Raw genomic sequence first — 27,281 nt, 5'->3', positions numbered from 1 at the left:
TAGGCTTCCTCCTGCATGGCCCCTTCTGGGGATTGAGTCTGCATCCCAGGCATATGCCCTGACTTGGAATCAAACCGGAGACCTCTTGGTGCATGGGACAGTGCTCAACCACTGAGCCACGCCAGCCGTGAAATTTCTATTCTTTATCGGCCACCCCATCCGTGGTGTTTTGTTGGAGCAGGCTGAACAGAGGAAGGCAGGGCCCTCACAGCGCCGGGCTGAGCCAGGCCCGCCACTCCACCCTGGGCAGAGGGAGCTCTCTGAGTTCCACGGGGAAGTTCCCATGGCTGAGTTCCCCTCTCATTCTGGGGCTTTCCAGCCAAGGGAAGTTCTGAGCACAGTTTTGGGGCCTTGCTAAGCCTCTCAAATTCCAAAGTGCGCTAAATTCCATGCCCAGATGTGGGGTTCGGCGAGACAGGTTCTTGCAATAGAGCCAGGACAGATCACTCCATTCCCATGGACCTCATGGGAGTCTCCAATCCGGCTCCCTCCCGGCCCCAGGCCGTGGCAGCGACACAGACGGATACCAGAGCTCTGTTCTATCAGCTTTTATTGACCAAGTGAGGGATGAGCTTGAAAACAGCCTGAGCAGCCCCCTCCCGGGCCACAGCTCCGTCTTGTCCTTTCTGTTCCTGGGAGCAGTGAGCCCACCCCCACCCCCTTGTTCCTGCTGCTCCTGACCTGGGGGCCTGGGAGGGATAGGGGTGACGTGGCCAGAGAAGGTCCTGGGGAAGGGTGGGTGGCAGGGGCAGGAGGGTCCTGAGCTCTGGGTGCAGAGGAGAGGGGTGTCCAGATGAAGACTGAGTTGTGTGCCTCCCATCCGAGGGCCAAGCGGGCGCAGCAGCAGAGCCCTGGGCTGGGCGTGTGGGGACAGGGGAGCCGCTATCGCTGTAGCCTGGGGACCCCACTGCCAGAGCCGTCTCCCCTCAGGTTTGGGCCTCTGATAACAGAAGTGTGTGTTTGGGTGTTTCATGGGAGCCCCCATCACACAGGGAAGTGGATGCTGGGGAGGTCAGACGACATCCAGACTCGGGTTCTCAGACCTGGGTGTTCTCCCACCCCGAGGGGAGGACACCAGCTCACCACAGCCTCAAAGGTCACGGCCTCAAAGGTCATGACCCAGACAAACAGGTGTCTCCTGCAGACCAGGACCCCATCTCATGCCTCTCTGTCCCCTTCCCTCCCCCCCCAGTGGCTGCCGAGCTGTGGGGGACTCCCCAGTCCTTTTCTGAGCGATACCAAGAAGCCCACCCTCTTTCCCACAGAGAAGAAACTCGGGTCAGTAAACTGCAGCCTCCCCTCTGGGCTCTGAGATGTGGTCTCAGGGTCTTGGCCAGATGATGGTGGACGCTCAGCCTAGGAGGCTAAGAGCCGGGGCCTGTGGGGTTGGTGTGGGGAGACTAAAGCCACAGAGACTCCTGCAGGTGACGGAGGCAGACCCCAGGCAGGGGGAGCTCCTGAGAGGGGGACCTCAGGCAGACTCCAAAGGAGGCCTGAACCAAGGGCTGAGGAGAGGCGTCCGGAGGTGGCCGAGGCTGCGGGGAGGGGGTGGTGGAGATGGCACGTGGGTGGGGATGCTGTAGGCGGCCTTACTCGGAGTGGACCAAGGCCCCTGCCCCTTGTCCGAAGCCAAAACCCTTGGGCCCAAAGTTTTTGGCATAGCATCCTGCAGAGAGAAGAGGCAGGTGAGACACTCCGCCCCCAGGCCACCCCTTCCTGACCCCGCTGTAGACACACCGCTCCTAAGGCCTGACCAGACCTCCGCAGTAGTGCTGTCCTATCCCCCTCACTTCTGCAGCACCCCAAGCCCAACTGTAAGAAGGGTCCTGGCCCCACCCTGTCCATCTCCCACTGCAGAGATGACAGAGGCACTGTCTGCGGTGACAGCCCAGGACCAGATTCAGGGATCCATTTGGCCCGCCCAGCCTGTCCCCCCATCTGCCATGTGACTCCGGCCATGTCAGTGTCTCCCTCTGGGCTTGTCCTCTCTGTAAAGTGAAGGGTGTACCAATGTTCTGGACCTGACCCCGAGGCCAGGAACAGGTTTAGACAACCAGGGCGTCATCACTCGGTCCCCACCCCTGGGCCGCCTGACCCCGGGGCTGGAAGTGGCCCACCCACCTTTGCAGTAAATCTCGCCGTCCTTGTCGGCCAGGGTGGTGGACTCCAGGCCTTTGCCACACTTGGCACATCGGAAGCAGGACTTATGCCAGGACTGTATGGGAAGGGAACAGTTAATGCTGCCACCAGAGACTAGGGTGTCCCCTGCCCCAAGCCCCCTGACATAATGACATAGAGGGCTGCTCAGCAGAGGCTCCTGGGGAGATGTGGCCCTGGGGCCGGGCCAGGGAGGTGCAAGCCAGGACCTCACACCACCTCACATCACCTCAAGGGGCCGGGTGGTCAGTGACACCAGCTGAACCACAAGCAACAGGCCAGGGGGTAGGGTCACCGCCCAGGTAGCTGTGCTTCATAGGTGCCGTGGGTCAAGCCTTCTCCAGACCCATGGGGTCAGTGGTGTGGGCATGGGCTTGCCCCAGCCCTAGCCCTTACCAGCTGCACAGCCTCAGCCACTTTCTCCTCCAGGGGCCTCTCCGCCCACCCTGCAGAATGGACATGGGAACTAGGTACACAGATGCTGCCTGGCCAAGGCACACTTTTGTCACGGGGACTCTCCTGAGGCAGCCCGGCCCCTGAACTTTAGAAATGGGTGCCTCGTTCGCCCAAAGGCCCTCACCTCTTGGAGAGGGGGCTGGTGGCCCTGCCCTCACCAGGCAGCTCTGAGGACTACATGACTTTCGCAGTGGACAGTGCCTGGGACAGGCCTAGCCCTCCCGGGGGAGCCCCGGGCCAGTGGTGTCTGGTGTTACTTGGGAAGGAGATGGGTCTGTGAAGTGCTCTGAACTCAGCAGGAAAAGGCCCGAGTGCAGCTTCCCCAGGGGCTGCAGGAGGCCCTGGCGGATCTAGGAGGAGCTCGGAGGCCCCACAGGGTTAGCAGCCTGGCGGGGACGGCACTGGCCCAGGTTTGCACCCCGGGATGGAGTGGCTCGGGCAGGAAGACCTCTGAGAGACCAGCTCCGGAGGTAACAGCTGCGCAAGCTCAGGGGTTGAGGTGTAGACAGCCCTGAAAGAGGCAGGCGGCACCCAGGCCGACAGAACCAGGCCTTTTAAGGGCAAAGAGCCTCCCTCAGCACAGCCCCCCATCCCGGGATGGAGAGCGAGAAACAAAACTGGACCTCCTGGGATTTCCTGGCCGCCAGACCTCTGCACGCTCTCTCCTCCCAGAGACCAGAGGGGGGGCCCAGCCCCCAGTCCCCAGTCCCCAGCGCCCTGCCTGAGCTCCCCAGGCTGGGGAAGGAGACTCCTCCGCAGAGCAGCCTTGAGTCTCGCTCAGGCCCCGCTGTCTAGGTCATGGAAGAATCGATTCTTAGCCACTTTTCATCATTTTCTTTCTTTCTTTTTAAGAAGCTCTATTGCTTCTTTAAAAAAAAAAAAAAAATGTTTTCTTTTTAAAAAAATTTTTTTTTATTAGAGCCCACAGCCCAGGTATGTGCTCTGACCAGGAATCGAACCGGTGACCTCCTGGTTCATGGGTTGCGGCTCAACCACTGGGCCACACCGGCGGGGAACTTTTCATAATAATTTTCTATTCTCACAGTGAGTCGGCAGAAAAAGCACCAACTTAATACTGTTACTGTCTCCTGTTTTCATATCATCTCATCAACGGCAGGGATCTTCCTTCTGACCTCACGGCCACCCCCAACAGTAAACAAGGACAATACCAGCGGCGGACCCCAGGCGCTGCCCTGGGTGGTATTTGTACGTTACCTCATTTAACCTTTTAAACCACTTTCTTTGTCAGGGTCCATCGTGTCCTCTACTTGACAGATGCGGACCCGAGGCTCAGGAAGGTGACGTGGTTTCCCCGAGTCACACAACTAAAGGGAAAGGCCAGACGGGCCAAGTCCTGGAGCCCACGTGTCAGGAAGGTATGTCGCCGGCCCACACCCTCCCCTCTCCCGGGACACCCGCGGCCGCCTTACCTTGCCCGCACCGATCACCTTCTCCGCGGCGTAGACGGCCTGGCCACAGCGGGGACAGCGCTCGGAGCCGCCGATCTTCTGGGCAAACTTGGATGCGTTGGGGTTGGTGGTGGGCCTGTGGCCAGGGGCCCTGCGCAAGGAAAAGGGGACGTGGCTCACACTGAAAATACGATGGGGCCGGATCGGGTGGGCACGACCCCACCTTCATCTCACAACGGGGGCAGCGGGCAGCTTTCCGAGCCAGTTATAGGACCAGGGCTACCAGGAACTCTTGGGTGGTCTCCCATTTCAGAGATGGAGAAACCCAGACTCCCCACAGTGTCACTTCCCTGGAAATACCCTATGGCCCTCAGTCGCCTGGTTACATGCTGGAATCGCCTCACACCTCATTGCTAAGCACCGCCCTCCTCTCCCACATTCCTGCAGACTATTATCAGATTGTTTCCAGGACAAATCTGCTGACCAGTCATTTCCCCTGGGCCATGACCATGGCTGGCATGTGGTAGCTCATCTGTCAGTCGTTTCCGTCCATCCCCCTGGGCCAAGGAGCCGGCCAGGGTGACTGCTGACAGCCCTGTTTACAGCAGGTCAGGGGTCAGTGGGTGCCAGGGCCCTAGTGACACCCTGTAGCATTTCCAAGGAAGGGACGACAGAGGTGACAGGTGGCAGAGGCTGGTCTGGCTCAGACACTCGCTGGCAGGGGACCCGACAAGTCACGGGCACTGGGCTGAGTTTTCTTGTCCGTGGAAAGGGGACAGGGAACCAAGTCAGCTTTGGGGTCCTCTCCGCTCTGACCTGCCACTAGGCCTGTTTCGTTCCCCTGGGACCCCAGCTTCTCCGATGGGCCTGGCACTGAGTGGGGGCCCCACGATGACCTTGGAAATAGGTTTTCTGAGCTGTCGCCGCTTAACCAGAAGCGGTCGAGAGTGTCCGGTGGAGCTGGGGGTGGGGGAGCTCTGGTACTTACTCCTCATGCCGGATGCCCAGCGACTCCCCCTTGTCTGTGCTCAGAGTGCCGGCGCCCTGTCCGTAGCCGTAGCCCTTGGGCCCGTACTTCTTGCCGTAGCAGGACCTGCAGTAGATCTCCTCACCGTGCACGGCCACGGTTGTGCTGTCCAGGTTCTTCTTGCAGACCACTGCGGGGGCGGGGGGAGGGGCACAAGAGCCCGTGAGTGGGCACAGGGACACACAGAGGCTCCCTGAGCACGCGTCACACCTGCCACCGTGACCTTTGAGGAACAGCCTGGAAAAGCAGGTCGGGGTGGCCCCGAGCTGGGAGGTGACAGGGAGGGAGTCTGCATGTCCCAACGCCGGGGATGCCGGCCAAGCCACCTCTCCCGGGAGCCCGCGTGCCTCTGAGGCCTCCGCACCCTCCGGCTAGCAACCTAGGCTGACCCCGGCCACAGGAAGCCCGGTGAGGCCTCCACTCTGCCCCGGAGAGAGACCACATGTCCGGACGAGAGAGGGGAAAAAAGGAAGGAAGGCAGAGGAGGGCAGGCTCCCAGCAACGGGGGCCAGAAGGGACACTCGGTGTATGCTTGGGGGGAGGGTTCAGGTGAGGCAGTGAGCCCAGAGGGGAAGTTAGTGTTTATCAGGCACCCAGCTGGCAGGCTTGGAGATGAGATGCAGGATTTGCCAGCAGCATTTGAAGTTCCCAGTCTCAGCGTGGATCCCCGTGGGGGGGCGGGCGAGGGGGAACCGGGCTCAGACCCTGGGAGAATGCCCACCTACTGGGCTAAGAGATCGGAATGGGGGGAACTTTAGAAAACTGGTGAGCCTGGGTACCTTCCTGTTTATGCCAGAGGGGAGCTGTGCCCAGCCTTGCAGAACAGGGCGGCTCAGAGCCTAGGGTCCTGCAGCCTCAGCCAGGGTCAGATCCCGGCTCTCCCGCTTTGCAGTGACCTCCACCTGGGGCAAGTTATTCTTATCTGCATTTGCAAGTGACACTGAGCCCAGAAATCGAAATATCTTCCCCAAAAGGTGGCTGTGAAAAGCAAATGAGGCCTTTCGCAGGAAGTAAATAGCACAACACCTGCACCCAGGAGGCTGACTGCTCTCATTAGTATCTGGAGTGAGTGTCGCGGGGCACAGGGATGGAGGGACAGGTCAGGCCTCCAGAGGCCCAACTTCGCTTGTCTGTCAGCTCTTGTCCTAATGATGTTAATTTGGCTTCTTGACATTCCTTAAATATCAGGATCCAGTGTGCCCCACAGACTGACCCCTCAAGCCTGCCCTGGGGAAGCCGCGCCTGTCCCCGCCCTCCTCTCACCTCCCTCCCAGGAGGCTGAGCTCAGCCCTCTGCAAACTGGCCACCCTCTCGCCTTTAAAGGGCCAGCCCCTCTCCCTCTGAGCCCCAGGTTAGAGACTTCAGACTAAATAAGGCCCCTCTGGTCCAGCCCTTGAGATCCCCACCTCATTCCAGCACTCTGGGCAGCCCAAATACGGAGCTCTCCATAGCCCCCCTGGGGCTTGGCTCTGGACAGATGGAGGGAGAGGGAACAACAGGCCAAGGCCTCCAGCATTCCCTTCTAGGGCAGGAAGTCAGGAGCTGCTTCCCATAAGGCCCGGATTGAACTGGGAATTCCAAGACCCGGCTGGCAGATAGCAGAGACGAGGGTCTCTTCTGAGGGGGTCTCTCCAGCAGGGGTCCCGGGAGCTCAGCTAGGAGACCCAGGGCCTAAAGTGGCTCCAGGTCACGACCCCCGTGGGTCTCTGTTCTCCCAGAGCCCCCACTCCATCCTGGCTTTCTGCCCCTTCACCTCCTCCAGGGGATGCGCCCTGGAGTCTGCCCACCTGCAGGCTCCACCAGAGGCTCAGGTAAGGGGAATTTTTAATGAAGGGCTAAATTGATTTCTGCCAAATCATGTTAAGGCAGTAAAGAGAGTTAGGGTTATCTGCTTGGGCTGATTACTGAGTATTGGTTGTACTCCAGGTGCGCTAGGCCTGGGTGAGTCCTATCATGCTGATTGGAATCGCAGAAAAGAGGCAGCCGCGGGTGAGGGCCCGCCCTTCCCCCACTCAGGCCGAGAGCAGGTCTCTGCTTCCAGAAGGAAAACCGAGGCACATAAGGGACCGGCCAGAACACAGTGTGACCTGGCAGCCCACACCCCTGTGAGCCAGGCCAAGCGTGTGGGACCAAGAGGTGAAACCTGACATCAGACCTCACCCTGTGGGTAAGGAGACAGGGAGACGCTGGTGTTCTGGGGCGTGCGGCCTCTGGGAGCTTCCCTGTGCTCTGGGTTCTGGGAGCAGCCACCTCCATCGGCCACGACCATGGGGTGAGGCCAGACCTGGAGGGAGCCTGTCGTAGCTCAGAGCTCAGAGACAGGCACTAGCCTGTCCTGTCCCCACTGTGACCCCAGGGGTGCAGGGCAGGGCCTCTCTGTCCCTGCTCCCAGGTCAAAGGCCAAGCCCAGGACGGAGGCCCTGCTCCCTGAGTCCAGCTATTGCTTCACCCTGTCTTCCTGTCTGTCCCAGACCCAGAAGGGACTGTAGGCCCTGAGCTGAGCAGAATCCAGAGCCAAGGACCAGAATGGTCAGAGGAGCTCTGGGGATGGGAGGCACTCAGGACTGGCCAGCAAGGGGCCCTTCCCGCCAGCCAGGCCCAAACCCTGCGGCCTCTTTTCCTTAGGAGGGAAAGTCCTCTGGTTCTGTGGGTTGTCCTGAATTCTTGAACTCGAGCTGGACGTTTCTTAGTGCACAGCGAAGCTCCTTCCATTCCAAACAGGTGGCCAAGTGCCCGGAGCCGTTCCGGGCACCAGGAGCCAGCCTTGGAAGGCTGGGACCTCCTGAGGTCCAATCCTAGAGGGACCCCAGGGATGTGAGACCACTCCCCATGGCTGTTACTTTCACAATAGCCTCCCCCACCCCCCGCCCCAGCCCTGTTACAACTGTTTCTAACCCTCCACACCTCCTCACACCCTAGCCCAGCTGGCTCCTTCCTCTGCGGCCCCTGAATTCCTGACCCCCCTCCACTGCCTGACCCACAGCCACCCCTACAGGCAGGACTGCAGGCGGGGGGGGGGGGGGGGGGGGGCAGCTCTCGGCCACAGCTGGCCCTCCTGGTCAGTGATTAAGCAACATTTGAGAGCACAGAGGCCCTGAGGACTGGACCCCAGCAGCCTGCACCCTCTTCCTGGCCAATGCCAAACTCTCTCATTCCCCCTGAAAAAATAAACGGTTAGGAAATTCCTCAGGGCAGTGAGTTGCTGATAATAAGATGCGGCTGTTACGGCTCCTCGGTGGGCCGGTGGCCAGCGGGCCGCACCAGGGCTCGCTCACCCTCCATTCATGACTCGGCCCATGGCTGGTGGGCTGTGGTTCCAGCCGGCTGGGCAGGGGTGGGCCCTGAGGCCTGTGCTGGCTGCTTCTGCTGACCCACCAGGCAGCAGGTAGAGACCTAGTGAGCAGGTGGCCCCTGGCCCAGCTGGTTCCCAGTCTGGATCACAATCACCTGGGACAAAGACGCCACAGGGTGTCCTAACATTGCTCAGTGCGTCACAGGATGACGCGAACAGGCTGGGTCTTCAGCCCCTGGGCATTGTGACCCTGTCTCGCTGTGTCAGCTGTGTGTCTAGGAGTGTCTGTCACACACTGACCATTCACACCTCCTTCAGGTGCTTGGTTTCCCAAACTTCTTTCATTTTCATTTCCACAAAACCCAGTATCATTACCTCCCGAGAAACGAGAAAACTCAGCCAGAGAGACATGGACTAACCTGCCCATCACCACTTGGAATAAAACAGAGTCCCACGCAAACCCCGAGGACAGGACTGGCTCTGAAACCTGGGGCTTCGCTGGCCATTCTTGAGTCCCCTCCACCTGCCCTCAAGGGCAACGCATTGATGGACATTGCCGCTTCCTCAAACCCAGATCCTCTGCTGCGATCACAGTGAACCTGGGGAGGCCCCCCAATTCCTCACTTCCTGGGTGATCTGAAAACACCCCTGGCCCATGCACCCGCCAGCAAAGGGCAAGGAGGCAGGGTCCCTGGGCGGCCTGAGGTCTCCTGGCAGCTTGGCATCTGCTGCCTGGTTCTTGCTCATCCAGGCTGCGGTCGGAGCAAGTCTCATTCTGGGCTGTTGGGGGTGGGTGTTAAAGAGCTTGGGCTCACCTGGCCCTGGTGCCTCAGGTGGTTGAGCGTTGTCCTGGGCACCGAGAGGTTGCCGGTTCAATTCCTGGTCAGGGCACATGCCTGGGTTTGGGGCTCAATCCCCAGTCAGGGGCATGCAGGAGGCAGCCAATGGATGATGTTTCTCTCTCCCTTCCTCTCTCTCTAAATTCAATAAAAACATATTTTTAAAGAGCACCTGGGCCCCTCTTTGCCTGTCCCAGGCTGTGGGAGCAGGAAGGGACAGGACAGAGGTGAGGGCCGGCCCAGAGGGGGAGGAAGGGACAGCTGGCTCTTGGCCCAAACTCAGCTCCTCCTAAGCTTGCAGCCTGCAGGGCCTCTGAACAAGGGATCGTGAGGCCCACGGGCTGGTGAGACTTGAGGCTGAACATGTCTTCAGCCCGTAGAGGACAGACTGTGACAGAGAGAAAGGAGAGGGAGCGAGGGGAAAGCTTTCCTAACCGAGTCTTCGCAGCTTGGCTCTGGGCCTGGAGCCCGCCGCCCCCACGGGCTCTGGCCAGTGTCCGCTTGGAAGGCGGCTTCCGCGGGAACAAAGAGGCCCTTAAGTGCTTCCCGCCCCAGCTGCGGCTTCAGCCAAATGTCAAGCTGTTTACATCCCATGGGGCCAGCTCCCAGGGGCTCTGACAGGCCCGGCCTGGCCTGGGGGTGCCCCCTCCCGTCCTCATGGCAACCGCGGGCCTGGGCCTACTCACTGCACAGGAAGCAGGACTTGTGGAAGCTGCTCCCTTCGCACTGCACCTCCTCGGCGAAGTACACGGTCTTCTGGCAGACCCCGCATTTCTTGCCTCCTCCCCAGTTGGGCATCCTGGAACTGGGCACAGAAACGGGAGTTGACGACGGGACACCCAGGCTGCTCGGGACAGAGGACCCCAGGCGGGGACTGAGGAGGAGAGAAGGTCAGGAGGCCCGGCTCCTGCAGGGGGGCCCAGCCCTGGTGGGGGGCACTTCCTCTGGCCCCCTCCCCAAGTCCTCCTGCAAGTGCTGCCTGGGGGGCACAAGTAAGCGTGAGATACAAGCCCCACACGGATGAACCTCACAGATGCTCATTTGGAGCAAAACCGGCAGACGAACGGGAGTTCAGAGAACACAAGTCCCCCAGTCAGGTCCCCACAGGCAGAATCTATACTGTCAAGTGCTCAGGAGAAAAAAATACCCTGATCTTCTGAGAGAACCTCCTGGAAGCAGCCTCTCCTCCTGAGCAAGGACAGGGGAGCCAGGGGCTCTGGACCATTGTCCCCAAGGGGCCAGGCAGGCCCAGGATGAGGCTGACAGCGAGTGGGGCGCACAGAGCTGAGAGACAAAGAAACCCAGTGTGTGGTGACCTCATCGAGTCACCGAATTCAGCCAAGCTCTCTCTGAATTTTCCAGTTAAGGAAACCAACAAATTCCCTTTACTGTTGAAGCCAGTTACTCTACAGCTGAATGCATCCCTGGAGACAGTGATTACTGGGAAGCTGCTTTGGGAATCTCCGTCCCAATCCATCCCTGCATCGCTGCCAGGGCCCCTGCTCTAAAACCATCAGTGGCTCCCTAGTGCCTGAGAAAATCAAGCCCCTCTGAGAGCCCCCATAGCACAGCCTTCACTCACTTGCCAGCTCAGGCACCTGCTTACTGTGCCTCAGTCACGATGGGGGCTGGTGATTTAATCACCGCGCCCACCCCTACAGTGCTCCATGCAGGGCCTGGCCATAGAAAGAGCTCAGCTGTGCCTGTGCAGAGCTGGGGTGTGCACAAAGTGGGGGGCTGGAGCTGGGGGCCTGCTGTCCCTTCCCACCTGGCTATTGACCACTGCATGTGGCCAGCTGCCCCTTTCCAGGTCTGGACCAACCGCAGCTTACGCACATCACAGACACACCCGTAGGTAGGGTTTCTCCAACGGCACCTGATTCTCTGTGCCCTCCTCAGACACCTCCCAGGGCCTGAGCTCCCTGATCCCCGGGGACAGTCCTCGTGCCCCACAGTCCCTTCGGCCCCTTTCGGCCCTGGAGGCTCCATGGGCCGGCTGCCTGGCTGAGCAAGCCCTCAGGGCTGCAAAACCATGTAGCGTGGAGGACAGCCAGTCAAGCACAGTACCGGGTGTCAGTCTGCCTCACCGGCAGCCTCCTCCCTCTTCCTTGCTGCAGGAGGCTGAGATCAGAGTTCCCGGGGGGTCAGCTCAGTTAGGAAGATGGTGCCTGGGTTCAAGCCTTCCTAGCTGAAGGCTTGTGGGCCGGCTCCTCTGCACTCTGAGCTCCAGTTTGCTTGTCTGGGTGGGACAAGTCTTAGTTCTGAGGATTAAAGGAGACCATAGCGCTGTGACCGCCACGTGCCGGGCACGTGCTCCGAGCACGCTCTGCTGCTCCCGGCTAAGGGACTGGCCAGGTGAGCCCTCCAGCCAGATGTCTGCTCCCCTCCCAGCAGGTCTCTATCTGAAACAGTGAGGCCTGAGAAGGAACATTCCCCGTCCAAATAAGAACCAGAAACTCACGGCTTCTCCGTCAGCCCAGCGCACGAGCCTGGGACACGGGACCTGGGACCTGCCCTTCTTTGGGGTTCACCTGGCCACCTGCAGGCTGGCTGGCTGTGTCTCTGTCCCCAGGCCCTCTGTACATGGGTGGGATGACCAGGGGGCAGGGCTGCCTTCTGCTATCACATCAGCCACCTGCAGGTCTACAGTGAGTCCCATCAGAGCTGCATCCCTGCTGGGAACTGCAGTCCGAGTCCTGGTTTCTCCTGCTTTCCTCTGTTAATATCTCAACAGAAACGGCTCGGATGTTCTGCAGAAGGGCTGGAATTACCTGGAAGCTCTTTACCGAAAGTGTCAGGGCCCCCAGGGCTGGACGCTAGAAGCCCAGGATGGATCGGCCTCATCTCACAAGCAACCAGCTTGTGTCTGTCTGCCACACCATCCCATTGAGAACTGTACCCTGATCCTTAGTCTCGACAGGACAGATCCGAGGTGCCCCAGGATGTCTTTCAGCTGGGCTAGTCCTTTGAGCCCAGCCCCCCGGTTGGAGGGGGTCTCCCTTCAGGAGCAGACACGGGGCAGACTCCTGTTCACCCCAAGTCTCTGAGAGGCCAGGCTGAGATGACAGGTTCAGCCATGTTCCGAGTCCGAGAAACCATCTCAGAGGTGGACAGTCCTTAAGTGCCTGAAGGAGACCCCCTTCTCATCAAACCAGTAAAGCGACAAACCACTCCAGGCCGTTAAGTCCAGTGGAAAATCCCCATCGCTCCCAGTCCAACAGCTCAAGTTCCCTCCAGCCAAAGAGCGACTTCTGGGCACAGTGCGTGTCCCCACCCACGCGGTCTGGTTGAGACCTGTCAGGCGTTTGTTGAGGTAGAAACGTGCTCTCACATTACCTGAGCCCTGTGGTATCCGGCCAGGTACGCACAGTCCAGCCTCTTCCCGAATGCCCCCGGGTCAGGATGGCAGCCAAGGAGAGGAGAGAGGGAAGGAGGGGGCTGGCTGGTCAGGGCTCAGGGCCCATGTCTTGGAGGTGACACTGGAGAGCCCAGGAAGATGACCCCTGAAAGTAATGGTCACTGGCAGGGGACAAATGGCCAACGTGGAGACGTAGGCCCGGCCTTGTCCCCGCATCTCCCCAGGATTTCTTTGGAACCCTGAGTACAACTTGCTTCTCTGAGCATTTCACCGGCATCTCTCCCGGCCCCGTGGTCCCCCAGCTCGGACGGTCCCTCTAGCTCAGCTCGCTCTCTCCGCTGTGAGTTTTCTCTTTCCAAAGCCCTGTCCCCTGGCCCTTGCGGGACTGCAAGTGACAGAGGCGGGGTTATCTGAGTCTCTTCCCTTCCTGCTGGCCCCCTAACGCCTTGTACAGCACAGCTCTTTCCCCTCGGAGTTCAGAAATCTGAAGGTCAACCCAGGTCAACACCGGGGTCTCCTGTTTCAGCGGTTCAAGCCTGTCACAGGAAATCCTATATTATAATAAGCCTCCCGGAGTAATCAACAGATCAAGTTGTTTTGCTTTTGTCTGGAATGATGCCAACTTGGAGGGGTAACCATCGTGATCCCTGAGAAGGTCTCAGTGATTTCTCTTTAATTTTTTAAAACAAGGTAGCACTCTTTTCTTTTTAAAAAAAAAAAAAAAAAAGTTGTTTGCAACTGACATCTCAGGAAGCCCCATCCTGGACATCCCAGATAAAGAGCACTGGGCACCCTGGGCACCCTGGGCAGGGAGGCGCTGGCTGCCGAGCTGCCCCCCTGTGAACCTTCTTGGTCGCTTTGAGGACTGGGCCGCAGCCTTCGGCCCTGGGGAAGCACTGGAAATGCCAGTCTGGAAGGCTGCCGCCTCCATATTTACACACTTTACCATACATGGGAATCCCTCGGCGCTGACGTCAGATGAATTCCTGGGGAGCTGCGTCTACAGCCAGTCATCACCATAGCAATTACTGAAAGCTGGAAACCACGGGCCCAGGGCTCCTGTCAGTACCCAGGACCCCTCCCTGTCCCCTGTCCCCTGTCCCCTCCCCCGACAGCTCCTGTGTGTGTGTGTGTTTCCTCAAGCGGACTTTTTTCCAGGCTTTTTCTTTCCTGCACACTTGGAACCAAAATTCAAACGCACATCAGACCTGAAGAAAATGTACCCACTGGGATCTGGGACCCGCTTTCCGGGGTCTCCTCTCCCCACCCTGGCCAGGCAGCCGAGTGAAAACCTAGACGCCCTGAGCTTTAACCCCGACGCCATCCACGTTCATACTGATAAAGCCACTGGGATAGTTTACAAGCTGCTGTAGAGCACTTTGCAAAACCTATGTTTCACAGAAGGCAGGTATTTCCTTAGTGGGTCTCTAGAAATAGGAAACAGAGTAGCAAAGAAAATGGCAACATAGTGACTGAGGTGGGTTTGGAAGGCCTCAGCCTATGTTTGAGTGGCGGCTCCGCAACTGACGGGCTGCAACACTGAGCAAGTGACTTAGCATCCCGGAGCCTCAGTTTCTCTCTCTGTAAAATGGGCTGCATCTGTACCTACCTCAGAGACTGTCCCAGGCTTAGGCTGGTGCAGATACCTGCTCACTGTTATCCTAAGGAAAGACCAACTCAAACACTTATTGCTCAGTTTGGGGTCTCTTTAGAGATTTGCCGATTCGCCTGAGTATTGGCAAATGGTTGATGTGGAGAAAAAAGTCTTTTTAATAGTCCTTAAGCAAGCCAACGTTTCACAGTATGCTGGGCTTGGACAAAGATTTCAGACTTTAACTGCCTATCAAAAAAGCCCTCCCACCTCCAAGGAGCCTTCTCTACCAGGGCATCCACAGTAAATAAAAAACCTTTCCCCCCTCACCTGGTGCTCACCACTGCTCACAGAAAAAAACCAGCCTGTGGCCATTTGCAAGGTTTACAAGTGTCCCAGCTCAGCTACCAGCCCATTGCTACCGCATTCCTCCTTCATCTCCAGATATTTACTGAACGCCAACCAAGTGTCAACACTGTGCTCCTGGGCTGCAACTCTGGCCGGACTCCTGGCTCCAGAGGCAGACACTTGCAATTAAAAAAGAAAACACCGGGGCCAGGAAGGAAGGGGCCAGGACAGACCAGAGGCAAAAGGCCTTGGCACTGTTTGTCACATTTTACTTAGCAGCCTAGTGGCCGCGCTGGTGGGTCTACCTTTCAGTTTCTCTCCTGCAGCCCCCTTCCCAGACCCTCCAACCGGGCAGTGCTCCCCTCCCCCTCCTCTGGCCCACACCACACCCTCTGCCAGATAAACTTCCTTCCCTGTGCACTGGCCGGCCCCATATTTTCCCAGAGGCAAAAGGTCATCCCCCAGTGAATGCAGAAGCTGCCTCGGGGCAGCTGAGGGCTGAGGACCCGCTCTCTGGCAAAAGGCTGGAGCCTGGCTGAGAATCGAGAGTTGGGCGACCACAGTTGAGCGACCGTTGGGGAAGCTCAGCACCCTCACCGTCCCAAACTCCACCTGGGACAAATCCCCCAGATGACAAAGAAGCAGCCAGCACCACCAGCACCAGCCTCCTTAGCTTCTGGGAGGCCCTGAGCGGGGAGACAGGGAGAAGATAGCAGCTGACCCCAGTGTGTTCCTGGTCTGCTGTGCACTCCATCTCCAAAAGGAACTGAGCAAGGAGAAATCATTTGTCCAAGGTCACCCAATGTCAAGAAGCAGCCAGTCTGCCTTCCAAACCATCTCTCACCAAGACTCCAGGGAACCTGTGGACGCCCAGGGACGCCCAGTGGATGTCCCCGGTGTCACTGTCACAGGACCCCAATGCATAGCCCTCTGGGCTGGGAAGGGCTGGGAAGGGCCTGGCCCTTCACCCGCCCCACCCAGCAGGGCGTGGGTGGCTAGAGCCCAGGTCTCCAGGGAGGGGCCTGAGCTCACCTACCGCCCCAGGCCTAGCCCCAGGTCCTGAGTACCTTACAACCATGCAGGGACTGGAGCTTGAGAATCCTCCCCCGCCTGTGAGTAGGCACCTGCCTAGCGGTTGCATGTTGGGTAACATTGTAACTGGCTGTGCTCAACACCAGCAGCCTTCCTGCACCGGAGCCTTCACGGACTGAGGTCACCAAGCACCCACTGTGGGTTACTTGGGCTCTGAAATCGCCCCTACTTGGCACCAAGACACGGGTGGCAGAGGTGGAACATTGCGCTTCCATCTGGTTCTTTGGAAAGCTTGAAAACGCACACCAGTGCTCAGGGCGCAGATGCCCCAGGCGGGCCAAGCGGCCAGATGTTCCCGCGCCCCACCCTCGGGCATGCTCTCCCGGGCCAGGAAGGCCAGGGAGGGGGTGGCACGGGGCCCCTCATCCATCCCGGCCGTACCATGAGCGTCGGGGGCGCGCAAAATCGCCTATTGTTCTGCTGTGGGACCTGCGAATGGCGCCCGGGTCAGGGCACGTGGGAGCCCGGCGGGGAGGGACCCAGCGCCTCCCGGAAAGAGAAGCGCCGCGGGGCTAACTGCCGCCGCTTATCCTCGCTCAGCGCCCGCGACGGCGCCCGGCAGCGCCACTTTTCCTCCCAACTTTCCTGGCAACGGGAAGGACCCGAAGGCGCTCGGGACACGCGGTGCGAGGGGCACAGCAGAGGAACCGGGGCGCACTCACGCGCAGCCCGCTTGGCCCCGGGGCGCACAGCCTGGGGCGCGCTTCCGCTGCGGCGCTGACCTGGCGCACTCACCTGGCGCACTCACCTGCGGCGGGCGGGCGGGCGCGGCTGGAAGCGCTCTGGAGCAGCTGCGGGGTGAGCCCCCGCGCGCGCGGTTTTGTTCTGCTCCAGGAAGGCGTGTCCCGGCCCCGCCCACCTGTGGGCTCTGCACACAGCACCACTGCAGGCTGACGTCAGGGCGCCCGCCCGCGGCGCGGGGGGCCCCCCCAGACCCGTGCCGCCGGAGGGGAGACGCGTCTCAGGCCTGCCCTGTGGACCCACTGTGCGCTCAGACCTCTCTGGGGTTTCCTATCAGCCAGATGGTGAGGTGGGCATGTGATCTGAGACCCCTGATAAACTCGTGACTCAAAGGAATGGGTGGGGGTGGGGGGTGTCTCACTTTTTGGTGTCCTGGTACCCAGGTGTAAGGGACACATTTGGGCGCCAGGCAGAGACAGGTCTAAACACTGATCCTGCCCCTTCACTTAGGAGCTGAGCTCTTGTCCTAAACACAGACCCCCTGGGCTTCGGCGGTTGAGCGTGGAGGTCAAGGTTGGATTCCGGGTCAGGGCACATACCTGGGTTGCAGGCTTGATCCCCAGTGGGGGGCATGCAGGAGGCAGCCCAGAGATGATTCCCTCTCATCACTGATGTTTCTATCTCTCTCTCCCTCTATCTGAAATCAATAAAAAAAATACACATTTTAAAAATATACTTTATTGCTAAAAAAATGTAACCATCATCTGACCCTTCAGAAAATCAAACATAGTATCTGAAAAGTGCAATAAATGCGGCGTGCCTGTCTCCATAATTCCACGAAAGCCCCAGGGGAAACCAGGACATAGGGTCACTGGGCATGTCCACCCAAAGAGGGTGTCAGGGCACGGGGCCTGGGAGCTGTCCAGGCAGAGCTGGAGATAAAGGAAGTCTAGCAGGCCCTGCCTTATCTGCTGATTTTCCAGAACCTTCCGCCTTTCAGTCACACCACCCTCCCTGCATAAGTGCCAACCCTCTGGGCTCAGGCTTTCACAGCCTTTTTGCATGTAAAGTAGACTCCGGGGACAGGGAGGACTTTGGGGTTGAGGTGATCAAAGGTGTACAGGGTTATCGACCAGGTACACAAGGTACTGGCCTGATGCTGAAATCTTAGACCATTAGACTTGGGGCATCACACACACCCAAAGCTCCTCTTGCTGACCTCGGTTAAATAGCCTAGACTGGCCCACCGGGCCAGCAGCCCCACCTCTGCACAGACAACTCGGTCAGAGCTGCGCAGTGCCAGGAGCCCACCAGCGCGGGGAGTGTGGCATCTCGGAGGCCCTTTCCAGCTCTGGATCTTCCTGGGTCTTTCTGGATCAGATGAGTTCGGAGGCTGTGACAAGGCAAGTTGAAGGGGAGCTGTGGAACGGGCCCAGCGTTTCTAACCGGGACTCTCAGTCTCTGTACTCATGTTCCCAAGGAGGGGTCCTGGGACCTCTAGGGGTTTGCAGGGGAAGTGAGTGAGCCTGACAGCCAGGCCAATGCAGAGGCGGGAAGTCTGGGTGTACACGTCAGGAAGATAAAATTCTTGGAGGCAGGAAAAGGGGAAATCCATCTGTAAAGGAACCAGGGGGGACTTCAGGGGGCTCCGGATATCAAGTACACTGTGAAGGCCAAGATGGGTCCAGGGGAGCTTAAAGGGTGACTCGGGGACTCCCTCGGGGAGGCTCAGGGCCAGGTCCCCCAGGGCTGTGAAACCTGCTGGTTACCTTTTTAAATGACCACTTCCTCTCCCCTCCCCTGGGCCTGAGCCACGAGCCACTTCCGCTCCCCCTGCAGCCTCCCTGCTACTTGTGGCCTCTGAAAACAGGCCTCCATGGGGGGAGGGGGGCTCCTGCCTTCACGGTGTGGGCAGGGACACTGGCCACAGGGCGTGAAGGGGGAAGGGAACTCGGGAGCTGTGCACCCTCCGATGTCCTGAGCCCCTCAAGCCTGGGCAGAACTGAGTGTGGCCACAGGAGGGCGGCTGGAGGCTCAGGAGAGGTTTCCCTGCCAGACGCGGTTCCAGTCCGCCCAGCTGTCCTGGCTCCTGGTCTGCTCCCTCCTGCTCCAACCAGGATGCTCTGTCTTTTCTGCTCCCACCTCCTCTGTGGTCATTGGGCCAGACAGCAGAGGGTTAGGGCAGTGGAGTAGGTTGGAAATACTGGCTCTAGGCAAGAACTTGGCCACCTCTGTTCCAGCCGGGTGGGTCCTGGGAAGTTAGGCTCCAAGATAGAAGAAAGGATTGGTGGTTTTTGGAGTCTGCAGTCCAAAGACAAGCTCAAGACAGAGCTTATGCGCTGGGGAGGTCTCGGAGGGTAGGGACCGTAGCCTGCTCTCCTTGGCAGCTCGTGGGGAGCAGGTGTTTAGTTAATATTTTATGAACAAATCCATCGCCTAGTTTACAGAGGAGCAGGAGCAGGGCTGCTGCCTGCTGGTGAAGTTGTGAATGACACGTCTCCGCAGCCCCAGGAGGGGGATCCCCACAGTAGTTATCAAGGAAGGGGGTACCTGTGCAAAGGAGGGGGTCATGAAGGGTGATCAGGATTTGATGGGCAGTGTTCCAGGTATCGGTTGTTGGAAATTGCCCCAAACTCAGCAGCTGGACACAACAACAGTCTTTTTTTTTTTTTTTTTTTTTTTGCTCTCGCGTGGTTCTCGGGTTTACTCACGCCAGCTGACAGTTCTTGCCCAGGGCCTGTTGTCATGTGACCGCTCAGAGGATGGCTGGCTGGAGTCATCGGGAGGCCTCCTTACTTTCATGACAGCCCTGGGGTTGGAAGGCAGGTTGTCACTGAGATGACACAACTAAAATGTGTCTACGGGGAACGTCGGGACCTGCTCTAAATTAAGGAGAGAAAGTGGGGTCTTCTCTTTTTTTCTCTTTTTTCTCTCTGGTTCAGCTCACTGCTGCAGCGTCCTCAGGGTTTCCCAGCTATAGGTTCCAGGCGGTGGGCAGCCGGGAGGTTTCCAAGCCACAGAGGCTCAGGACAGGCTTCCAGCCTGACTCACTCCGCCCAGAAATTCGGTCTGGATCTTATTCTCATTTATTCTTGGTCTCGTCAAGGGTGCTTCAGACTCCAGATGAGGGGATTCTGAGCTGCGGGCGTTTCTTCCCACCCCTCCCAATGGATTGCAAGGTTTTTCCAACCCTCCTGCCCTTTCTGGGGCTTCCCCTGGGGCTGCAGAAAGCAAAGCGCCAGCAGGGGTCAGCAGCGCGCCACGTCTGGCAGGAGCGCGGCCACAGGGGCGCAGGGGCAGGCGGTCTCCAGGCCCCGCCAGGCCCGTCGCGGAGCTGAGCTCCTCCCGCCCAGGCCTTGGCACCCTCTGAGCCTTGAGGCTCCAGCCGCCTGGCCCTGCACGAGGCGGGGGATGGGGGAAGGCAGAGACGTGTGGGCGTGGGTGTGATCCCAGACACCAGCGATGCCAAGTCCCCATCTGGTTTTCGCCTGGAGGTTTTATGTGCGTTGGCACGTGGGATGCACTGTGCAGGTCTGGATGTCAGAGGACGTGTGTCTCGGATTTGCCTCGTGGAAATGTTCTCAGAGACCTGGGATTTCTGGATTCGCTCAGTGTCGGGGCGCCCTGGGGATGGGCCTGCCTCACAGCCTGTGTGAGCGGCGCTCCCACGGTGCCGGCCAGTCCACGCCCCACGCAGGCTCGGTGGGGAATGGAATTCTCCCCAGGCAGACACACAACGGCGAGTTCTGCTCTCATTTCCAGGCCCAGCCTCATCTAGGCCCTCGGCAGCCACCGTCTCCCAGCCCCCTCCTCTGGGCCGCACTGCTGCTCAGCCCCACAGCATCCCCACCTCCCAGGACAGCTGGAGGGGTCCCATTCAAGACTCCCGCTGCTCTCCTTATTTCTCTGTCCCCCCCCCCCCAAACCCCTGCCATGTGGTGGTGGAGTGGCCAGAGAACCATCAGGAGCCTTAGGGACAGGGGGCGTGCCGCTGGAAGATGGGCCCAGCCTGTAGCTGAGACTCCTGACCCCGGCCCCCTCCAGGCAGCCCTCGGGTGCTGCTGCTGTGACTGACCGGCAGATGCCACACCTTTCCACCTGCCCCTGGCAAGGAGGACCTGGGCCAAGCCTGGGCACCTGGCCTGCCTTCCCAGGAAGGAGTCACAGCAACTGATCTAGGCAACAGGTGTGGGCCCTGCCGTGCAGCTGCTGCTGGGCACATGGTACCCAAGGGGAGAAGCTGCTCCACACAGCAGGCCCGTCAGTCACCCGCACACCCCAGAGCTGGGCGGCGTGTGTGGAAAGGTCAGGGGGTGACAGAGCCCCTCCCCGTTGCCCACTGGGCTGCTGCGGGAACCCCCCTCCCTGCTTAGGCAGGGCACTCCAATGCAGGGCCTCAGGAGTCAGGGCCTGGGTTCGAATCCTGGCTCCAGCAGGTATGAGCTGCGAGGCCCAGGCAACTCGACCTCCATTTCTTCACTTATAAACGGGAGATGAAAGTGGTACCTATTTCCTAGGGCTGCTGCCAGGATTCAGGGGGTTCATAAATGGTAAAATCTCAGAAAGGCAGTGGGGACGAAAGCATAGACTCAGTACAGCGTGGCCACCTCAGAGCCGGCTTCTTAAAAGGGACTGTCTGGCCCCACCAACCCCACCTCTACCCGCCGGGCCCCTCCGAGAAACATTTCTCTTCCAAAGCCATCTTTGGAAAAACACTGCGGGCTCTCAGCTCATCTCATTCCTGGTAACAGAGAGAGAGGGAGGAGCAGTCTTCCCGATAAGGCAATGACTCGCTGGCTCCCATAAAACACTCATGACTGCGCCAGCCCGTCCCCGAAGACTCTTTCTCCCAGGTCCCTGTAAGTTCAGCAATCAGCACGGAGGGCCCTTCTCAAGGGGGACCCCGGGGCCAGTCTTGGGCCAGAGTGGCCTCTGTGGGGACCGTGCTTTGCCCACGCCTCACGCCATCCCACTGCCACAAAACCCCTCGCTGGGTAAATGAGTCGAGTTAGAAAGGACAAGGTTATTCGTGGCCTGTCAGAGGTCCGTCTCTCAATCGTGGGTTTTTAAGCATGTTCCCTGGGTGGGGGGAAAGGGGGCCGGGGCAGGAGCACAGTACAAACCTCTCGCTCCCCTGTTATCTCACTGAGGTCCCCCCCGAGCCTCGCCGGGTGGTGGTTGTTGTCCCCTGGGTGTCAACACCCTTTTACAGAGGAGTAAACAGAGGTGACACACAGCCTCGCACGGCCCGGCTGCGTGGACGCCGGTGAATTTCCACTGTGCCCCGTGCGCAGGCCAGAGCTCCCTCAGACTCCGCCTCCAAAGCTTTAATGGCTTTTTTAAATGCTCAGGAAATCAAGCAAAGTGCTGTCTTCACATGCTGCCAAGAGCCTCGTGCGCTGCTCCCGGAGCCCGAGCAAGAGCCAGAAGGTGGACGGGGTCCCTGGTCCCTCCTGGGCCACACGGAAACAGCTCCGACGGCTCGAACCCCCAGAGTCCGGCCAGAGCCCCCACCCGCCGAGACAAGTCAGCACAGGCCCGGGGACCTCAAGAGGCAGGAAAACAGGCAGAGTCCCCAAGGACAGGAGGCTGGGCCTGAGAATGTCACTCACTGAGCTTCCTGGGGCTCCCAGAGCTCACCTGCAGCCGGGTCTGAGAGGCTCTGGGGACCACAGGCTCCTGGGCTGATGTTTGAAAACCCACTTGTCTCCTTGGCGGTAAACCTCTTAGTAACCTCCTGTCCCTACTGGGGATTGGCTCTAAGCTGTGGGTAGAGGAGGGGAACGGGGGAACTACTGAGTGTTCAGGAGTCTCGGGAAGGTCAGCAGGGCCTGGAGGCCACCTTCTAGATGACTGCGTGGGGCTGGGGCTCATGGTGAGCCACCAGGGTCCCCCTGCAGTGAGACTGAATCTCACCCCCTGGCCACCTCAGTCCCCAGCACCCTCCTCTGCCCCGCTCTCCCGCAGCCGGGCCCTTGCCTCCACCTCTCATTGATTTTCATATTTCAGGAAAACCCATTTGCTTGACTCAAAGCAACTGAGTCATCACTGTGCTCAGAGGAAAGCCTCTCCCAAAGTAGGCACTTGGCTGAGGCCCCTTCTGGGATGGGAGGGGACCCAGCAGCTCTGTCCAGTCTGGCTGCTCCGCGGGGTCCCCCCTGTTTCAGGGGCCTTCACCTCCCCTGCCCATCACCCCAACCAGCCTGGCCTTTCTCCCCCGCTCCCCACCTGTCCACATGCTATGTGGCTTGTCATGGGGACACCGGAGCAGGGGCTGGTATGAGGGCCCTTCATACTCGAGGAGACTTAACCCTTATGGAGCCTTGGCTTTGGCTTTCTCTCCTGTCCTGGGGAAAGGGCATGGTCTCGGCATCGCCAGGGGGAGCGGGGCCCTGTGTCCCCGCCTCTTCAGCAGGGAACTTGCTCAGTGTTCCTGTGAGTGGAGTCCATCCACAGTCACTGTGACCTCAGGCGGGACCGGGGCCCCCACGGCCTCCCCTGCCGGGGAAGCTTCTTAGACCTTCCAGGGAGCAGCTTTTTTTTTTTTTTTTTTTTTGCGTTCTGTTCTTCAAACCCCCCACCACCTCCATCCAACCCCAACACCCTGGACGTGAATCAGCCTCGCGTTTCTCAGCGGGAGCCGGGGAGTCTCTGACCCCCTCTGCTTGGTCACTTTCTCCCTCGGAGCCCAGGCCACCGGGTGGCCTTCTGCCCTCCTCCTGCGCGGCGGGGCCCCCCTCGCCCCCCACGGCCCTTTAAGGAGCAGAGGCAGAGCCTGGAAGTGCGGGCAGGTCGCGCGTTTTACTGAGCACCTACTCCTGCTGGCCCTTCTGGGGCCTCCGCTCCGCTCCGACGGGGTCCGGGGCTCAGGGAGGGGGCGGCCCGGGGCGGCGGGGGGCGGAGCCAGGAGCCGGGACGCGGCCGGCTGTCCATCTGTCTGTCCCCTTCTCCCCCCGAGCGGCCGGCGGCGCGGCCCCAGGACGCGTGCGGGGCGGCGGCGGCGGGTCCCGGGCGCAGGAAAGGCTCGATTGTGCGCGGGCTTCCGCCCCGCCAGCCCGGGCCCCCGCCCGCACCCGGCAGCCGCCTTTCCGCGGCCGGGAGGCGGGGCGCAAGGCGCAGGCGGAAAGGGCCAGGGGGTGGCTTTCCCGTGACCCGTTCTGGGGGGACCTGGGCCTCCGCCCTCGGCGGGATCCGCTGGCACCGCGCGCGGGAGGCCGGCGGGGCGGGCCGGCGGCGGAGGGACAGCGGCGCGCGCCGGGGGCAGCGGGTCACCAGGCTCCGCCCCGGCCCGGGCCCCGGGGACGCACTTTGTTCAGGACGCGCCTCCCTCCGCATTGTGGGCCGGGGCCGGCGGCCCGAGCGAGCGCGCGAGGCCGGAGCGACGCGGACGCCCAGCCGCGCGAGGAGCCCCCGCCCGGAGCCCGCGGGAACTTTCTCGGCGAGGCGGGGACCGGGGCGGGCGCTGCCCGGGATGCGCGACTGTACGCGGCGGGGCGCGGACTCCGGGACTCGAGCGCACACGCACCGGTGAGTGGCCTGCGCGGGGTTGCCGAGGCCCGGGCCGGGGCCCCTGGGGGGAGTGGGGGGCTCGACCGGCAAGTCTTGGGGGGTTGGGACCAACCCTGGGGAGGTGCGCTCTGTGCCTGGAGAGGCCGGACCGGGGCGCTGATATTACACTACGGGGGAGCTGGGTCCGGACGTCCCTACGGGGCTGCGCGTCCCATCCAGGAGCTGACTCACCAGGGTGGCCGACTTCAACCTTCTGAGCCTCAGTTTCCCTCCTGGGAAATACCTGCCGCTGACACTGCGTTGTGATTGTACAGTCAGGGACACCCGGCGCTGCGTTCTCTCACACCCGACGCGCGCGTCCTCTCGAGTCCCAGCGGAGCGAGCGGAACCGCCTGGGCAGGTGACCTCGCGGGCGGGTCCAGATGCTCCCTGGGCACCGGGATGCGCCCAGAAGAGAAGGGATCCCGCGTGCCCGTCCCCCCCCCCCCACCTCCGCGTCTCCTGAGCTCCGCTCCTTGGCGCGCGCCCAGGGCACGCGTTCCCGGGGGAGACACTGGAGGTGCAGGGAGAGGTCGGGTGACCGCGGGGAGTTCACCTGAGGGCGCTCAGGGCTCCAGAAGCCCCCAGGGTCCCTCTTGTCCTCGGAGCCCACAGAAACTGGTCACAGGATCAAGCATCAGCGGAGAGGGAAGGATTCGAATAGGGGGCGGTGGGGGCGCTGTCCAGGGGTGAGGTCCCCCCCCAACCAGGCCAACGCAGGAAAACGGGCTGCTGAGCCAATGGGACTCTGTGGGGACGGCGCGGGGCGCAGCTGGCGCGGGCTCAGGGAAGCGCGTCCCCGCAGACCGGCTGTTTGTCTGGCTTCCTGTTTCAGCCTTCGGGAGACCATTGGCTCGTTCAAATCCGAGGCTGCGACGCTGCAGCCGGCCGCCCGGCGAAGGCAGTGGTGCCCGGTTTTCCTCCTGTGGCCTCTTGTTCCTGCTCCATGGGGTCCCCCCCGCAACTCCCTTACTGGGGAGCAGGGGACTCACACAAAGAACCGCCCCCCCCACACCCCCAGGCAGGGCTGTTCCTCAGACGCCAAAGATACATGTGACTCCAGCCACCCTGAAGGTTCTCGCCCTGCTTGGGGTTTGGTTCGGTGTCTTTGGAACTAAGTTGGGAAGGGAGACAGGGGCCGTCCGGGCTCCCTAAGACGAGCTCTGTGGGGATGCAGCTCTCCCCTTGGGTTTCTAGGGGAAGTTTGCTGGCTGTCTGTAGTTGCGCGTTGCCTGGAGAATCCGAGAGTAAATAATTCCTCGCTGGGCGGGCCTTCGTTTCCACTTCTGTAAAATGGAGCTGGGAGGGTTGAAACGGAGCTCAGGGGGGCAGAAGCTCCAGCCTCTGGGGTCGATTTCCTGAACTTCCCGGGGTAGGAGGGAGCGGCCCGGGGGAAACACCCTCCGCGTGGGTTTCACATCCTCCTTTGTGTTCAGACATTGGGGGGGGGGGTCTGTGCACAGGCCTCATCTCCTTGCCTTCCAGCCAGAGGCCCTCTCTGACCGCTCACAACACCTGGCACACAGTAGGCACTTTATAAATGGCTAGCACACAGTAGGCACTTTATAAATGCTGAATTAATAAAATTGAGGGGATCTAAATGCCATCCAGAGGCCTCCCATCCAATGCAGGTGCCCGTTTATACGTTGTTTGGTGTGTGTGTGATTTGTCTCCACCCCCCAAATACACGGTCCATAGTGAGGTGGATTTGCCCCCAGGTGGGCCAGCTTTAAGCATTCAGGCCTTTTCTGGGATCTCCTTGGGGAGCCGAGGGAGCCTGAAAACAGGAACTGTTTTTCCTTCCTCCCTAAGCCGGCCCCTCCTGAGTGACCACGAGCCCCTGCTGTCAGCTCGGTGGGGAGAAAAGAGGGGCCTAGAGGAGAAACATCTCCTGTCCGTCTTTGAAAATGTGTCTCTTCATTTTTCCTTTGGGTCAGTGCCGCGTCCCTCTTTGAAAGTTCTTTTGAATTTTTAAAGGGTTTGGCTTTTAGAAAAACTAAAATGTCCAAGTCCAAAGGATGGCCTCCCTTCCCACCCTGCTCTGCCCTGGGCCCCTTTACAGAAGGGACGGATGGGCTCAAAGCCACACAGCTGGGCCCCCGCCTGGCTCCGGACTCATGCCTTCCCAGCGAAGCCCCTCCTGCCTCTCAGAACGCTCTCCCCCGGGTGCTCCCAGAGGTTGCCTGGCTGTTGGCAAGAGAGGAGGAGACAGGAGGGTAAGGAGGGTGATGGGACCGACTGCAGCAGCCGAGTCTGGGAACACGGAGAACTGAGCAATGTGGCAATACTTGGCAAACAAAATATCTCTCTGGCCCCTCGTCACCAAACAATAATTAAAAACACTTTTAGTTTCTCCTACAACTTAAAAACCCCACCAACTTTCTGAGCGAAAGCCACCCCCTTCAGGAAGCAGCTTCCTGGGTCTAATCTGGGCCCTCCCCCTTCTAGGAAGCTGACTCAGGCCAGTTCCTCCGAGGGGCCTGGGATTTCGTTCCCCAGCTTCCCGTGACTCCGGGAACGTGAAGGGGGGCAGTTTGGCTGAGAACCAGGTCACGCTGACCTGCTCGCAGAGGTAGTTCTCCTCACGCGTGTCCTGCGCCGTCCACACCACCGCCCTGGGCCGTCAGGTCTGTCTGCTCTGCTTAATTTTCATAGGAGATGTGCTCAGATGCCTGAAAAATTACAGGTGCTGATGCATGTGCCCGCGCGGGGTCCGTTAATAACGAGATGTTTCCAGTTCAAAGGACCCAGACTGTCCTGCTGCCCAGCCAGCCCTCAGATGCTCTGAGAGCTGCGTAAATGGGGGTGTTGTCTTAATTTCTTTTCAGAGTGTCCATGGCTGGTGCAGAGAAACACAGCCGATGTGCGTGTGTGTTTTCTCATTCTCCGGATCATTGCTGAATTTGATGTTTAGCTGTAGTTTTTTTGTTTTTTTAATGTGTGTGGATTCCTTGGGATTTTCTATAGATAGAGGATCATGCCAACTGTGAGTAGAGATCATTTTATCTCTTTTCCAATTCGGATGCCTCTTATTTATTTTTCTTGCCTGATTGCTCTGGCTAGGACTTCTATCCAGTATGATGTTGAATAGCAGCATCCTCGTGTCGTTCCTGATCTCAGGGGATAAGCTTTCAGTCTCGAGTGCCCTTCATCAAGTTGAGGAAATTCCCTTCTCTTCCCAGTTTTCTAAGTGTCTTTATCATGAAAGGGTGTTGGATTTTGTCAGATGATTCTTTTTTCTGCGTCCCTTGAGACGATCATGTGTTTGGGTCTATTACGTCGATTGTTTTGCTTATGTTGAATTACCCTTATATTCCTCTGATAAATCTCTCTGTGAGCTTTTTTTTTTTTTTTTTAAATATTTGAAAAGTTTCTTTTATTTAAAAAGATTGAAGAAAATTTGACAAAGTGCTAACATTCTGCCGTTGGGTGGGTTGGTGCAGGCCCATTATATTTTTCTTTATAGTTATTGAGCTTTAAACA

At 59.6% G+C, this 27,281-nt stretch overlaps 2 protein-coding genes across 10 annotated transcripts in view; one reads left to right on the top strand and one right to left on the bottom strand.

Moving 5' to 3' along the window:
• Nucleotides 1–532: 532 nt before the first annotated feature.
• CSRP1 (cysteine and glycine rich protein 1) lies at nt 533–24,125 on the bottom strand. Of its 6 annotated transcripts, none has more exons than XM_081123874.1 (6): nt 23,991–24,125; nt 9,867–9,985; nt 5,011–5,179; nt 4,044–4,173; nt 2,122–2,215; nt 533–1,666 (listed from the first exon to the last, which is right to left on the bottom strand). In XM_081123874.1, exons 2-6 carry the CDS (start codon nt 9,976–9,978, stop codon nt 1,590–1,592), a joined length of 582 nt encoding a protein of 193 aa, XP_080980000.1. In that variant the 5' UTR covers nt 9,979–9,985; nt 23,991–24,125; the 3' UTR covers nt 533–1,589. The 6 variants fall into 6 exon arrangements, with proteins under 6 accessions (XP_080980000.1, XP_080979998.1, XP_080979997.1 ...); XM_081123872.1 differs by lacking the exon at nt 23,991–24,125 and adding an exon at nt 16,305–16,412; XM_081123871.1 differs by lacking the exon at nt 23,991–24,125 and adding an exon at nt 16,318–16,412.
• Nucleotides 23,575–27,281, top strand: part of NAV1 (neuron navigator 1) — a 115,428-nt gene continuing 111,721 nt past the window's right edge. For all 4 annotated transcript variants that reach the window (XM_081123865.1, XM_081123864.1, XM_081123863.1 and 1 more), the window contains exon 1: nt 23,575–23,777. The gene's annotated coding sequence lies outside the window, so the exon portion shown is untranslated. The remainder of the gene's footprint in view (nt 23,778–27,281) is intronic.

Source organism: Miniopterus schreibersii (genome assembly GCF_964146895.1).
Source record: "Miniopterus schreibersii genome assembly, chromosome: 21".
Classification (NCBI taxonomy): domain Eukaryota; kingdom Metazoa; phylum Chordata; class Mammalia; order Chiroptera; family Miniopteridae; genus Miniopterus; species Miniopterus schreibersii.
Note: the sequence above shows the minus strand (reverse complement) of the source record. Positions and strands in the feature narration are given on the sequence as shown.

Coding starts and splice junctions, on each gene's coding strand:
- CSRP1 (XM_081123874.1), bottom strand. CDS start 9,978: ATGCCCAACTGGGGAGGAGGCAAGAAATGCGGGGTCTGCCAGAAGACC. Junction 5,180..9,866: donor CAAGTCCTGCTTCCTGTGCA/GTGAGTAGGCCC, acceptor CCGCCCCCGCAG/TGGTCTGCAAGAAGAACCTG. Junction 1,667..2,121: donor CGGCGAGATTTACTGCAAAG/GTGGGTGGGCCA, acceptor TTCTCTCTGCAG/GATGCTATGCCAAAAACTTT.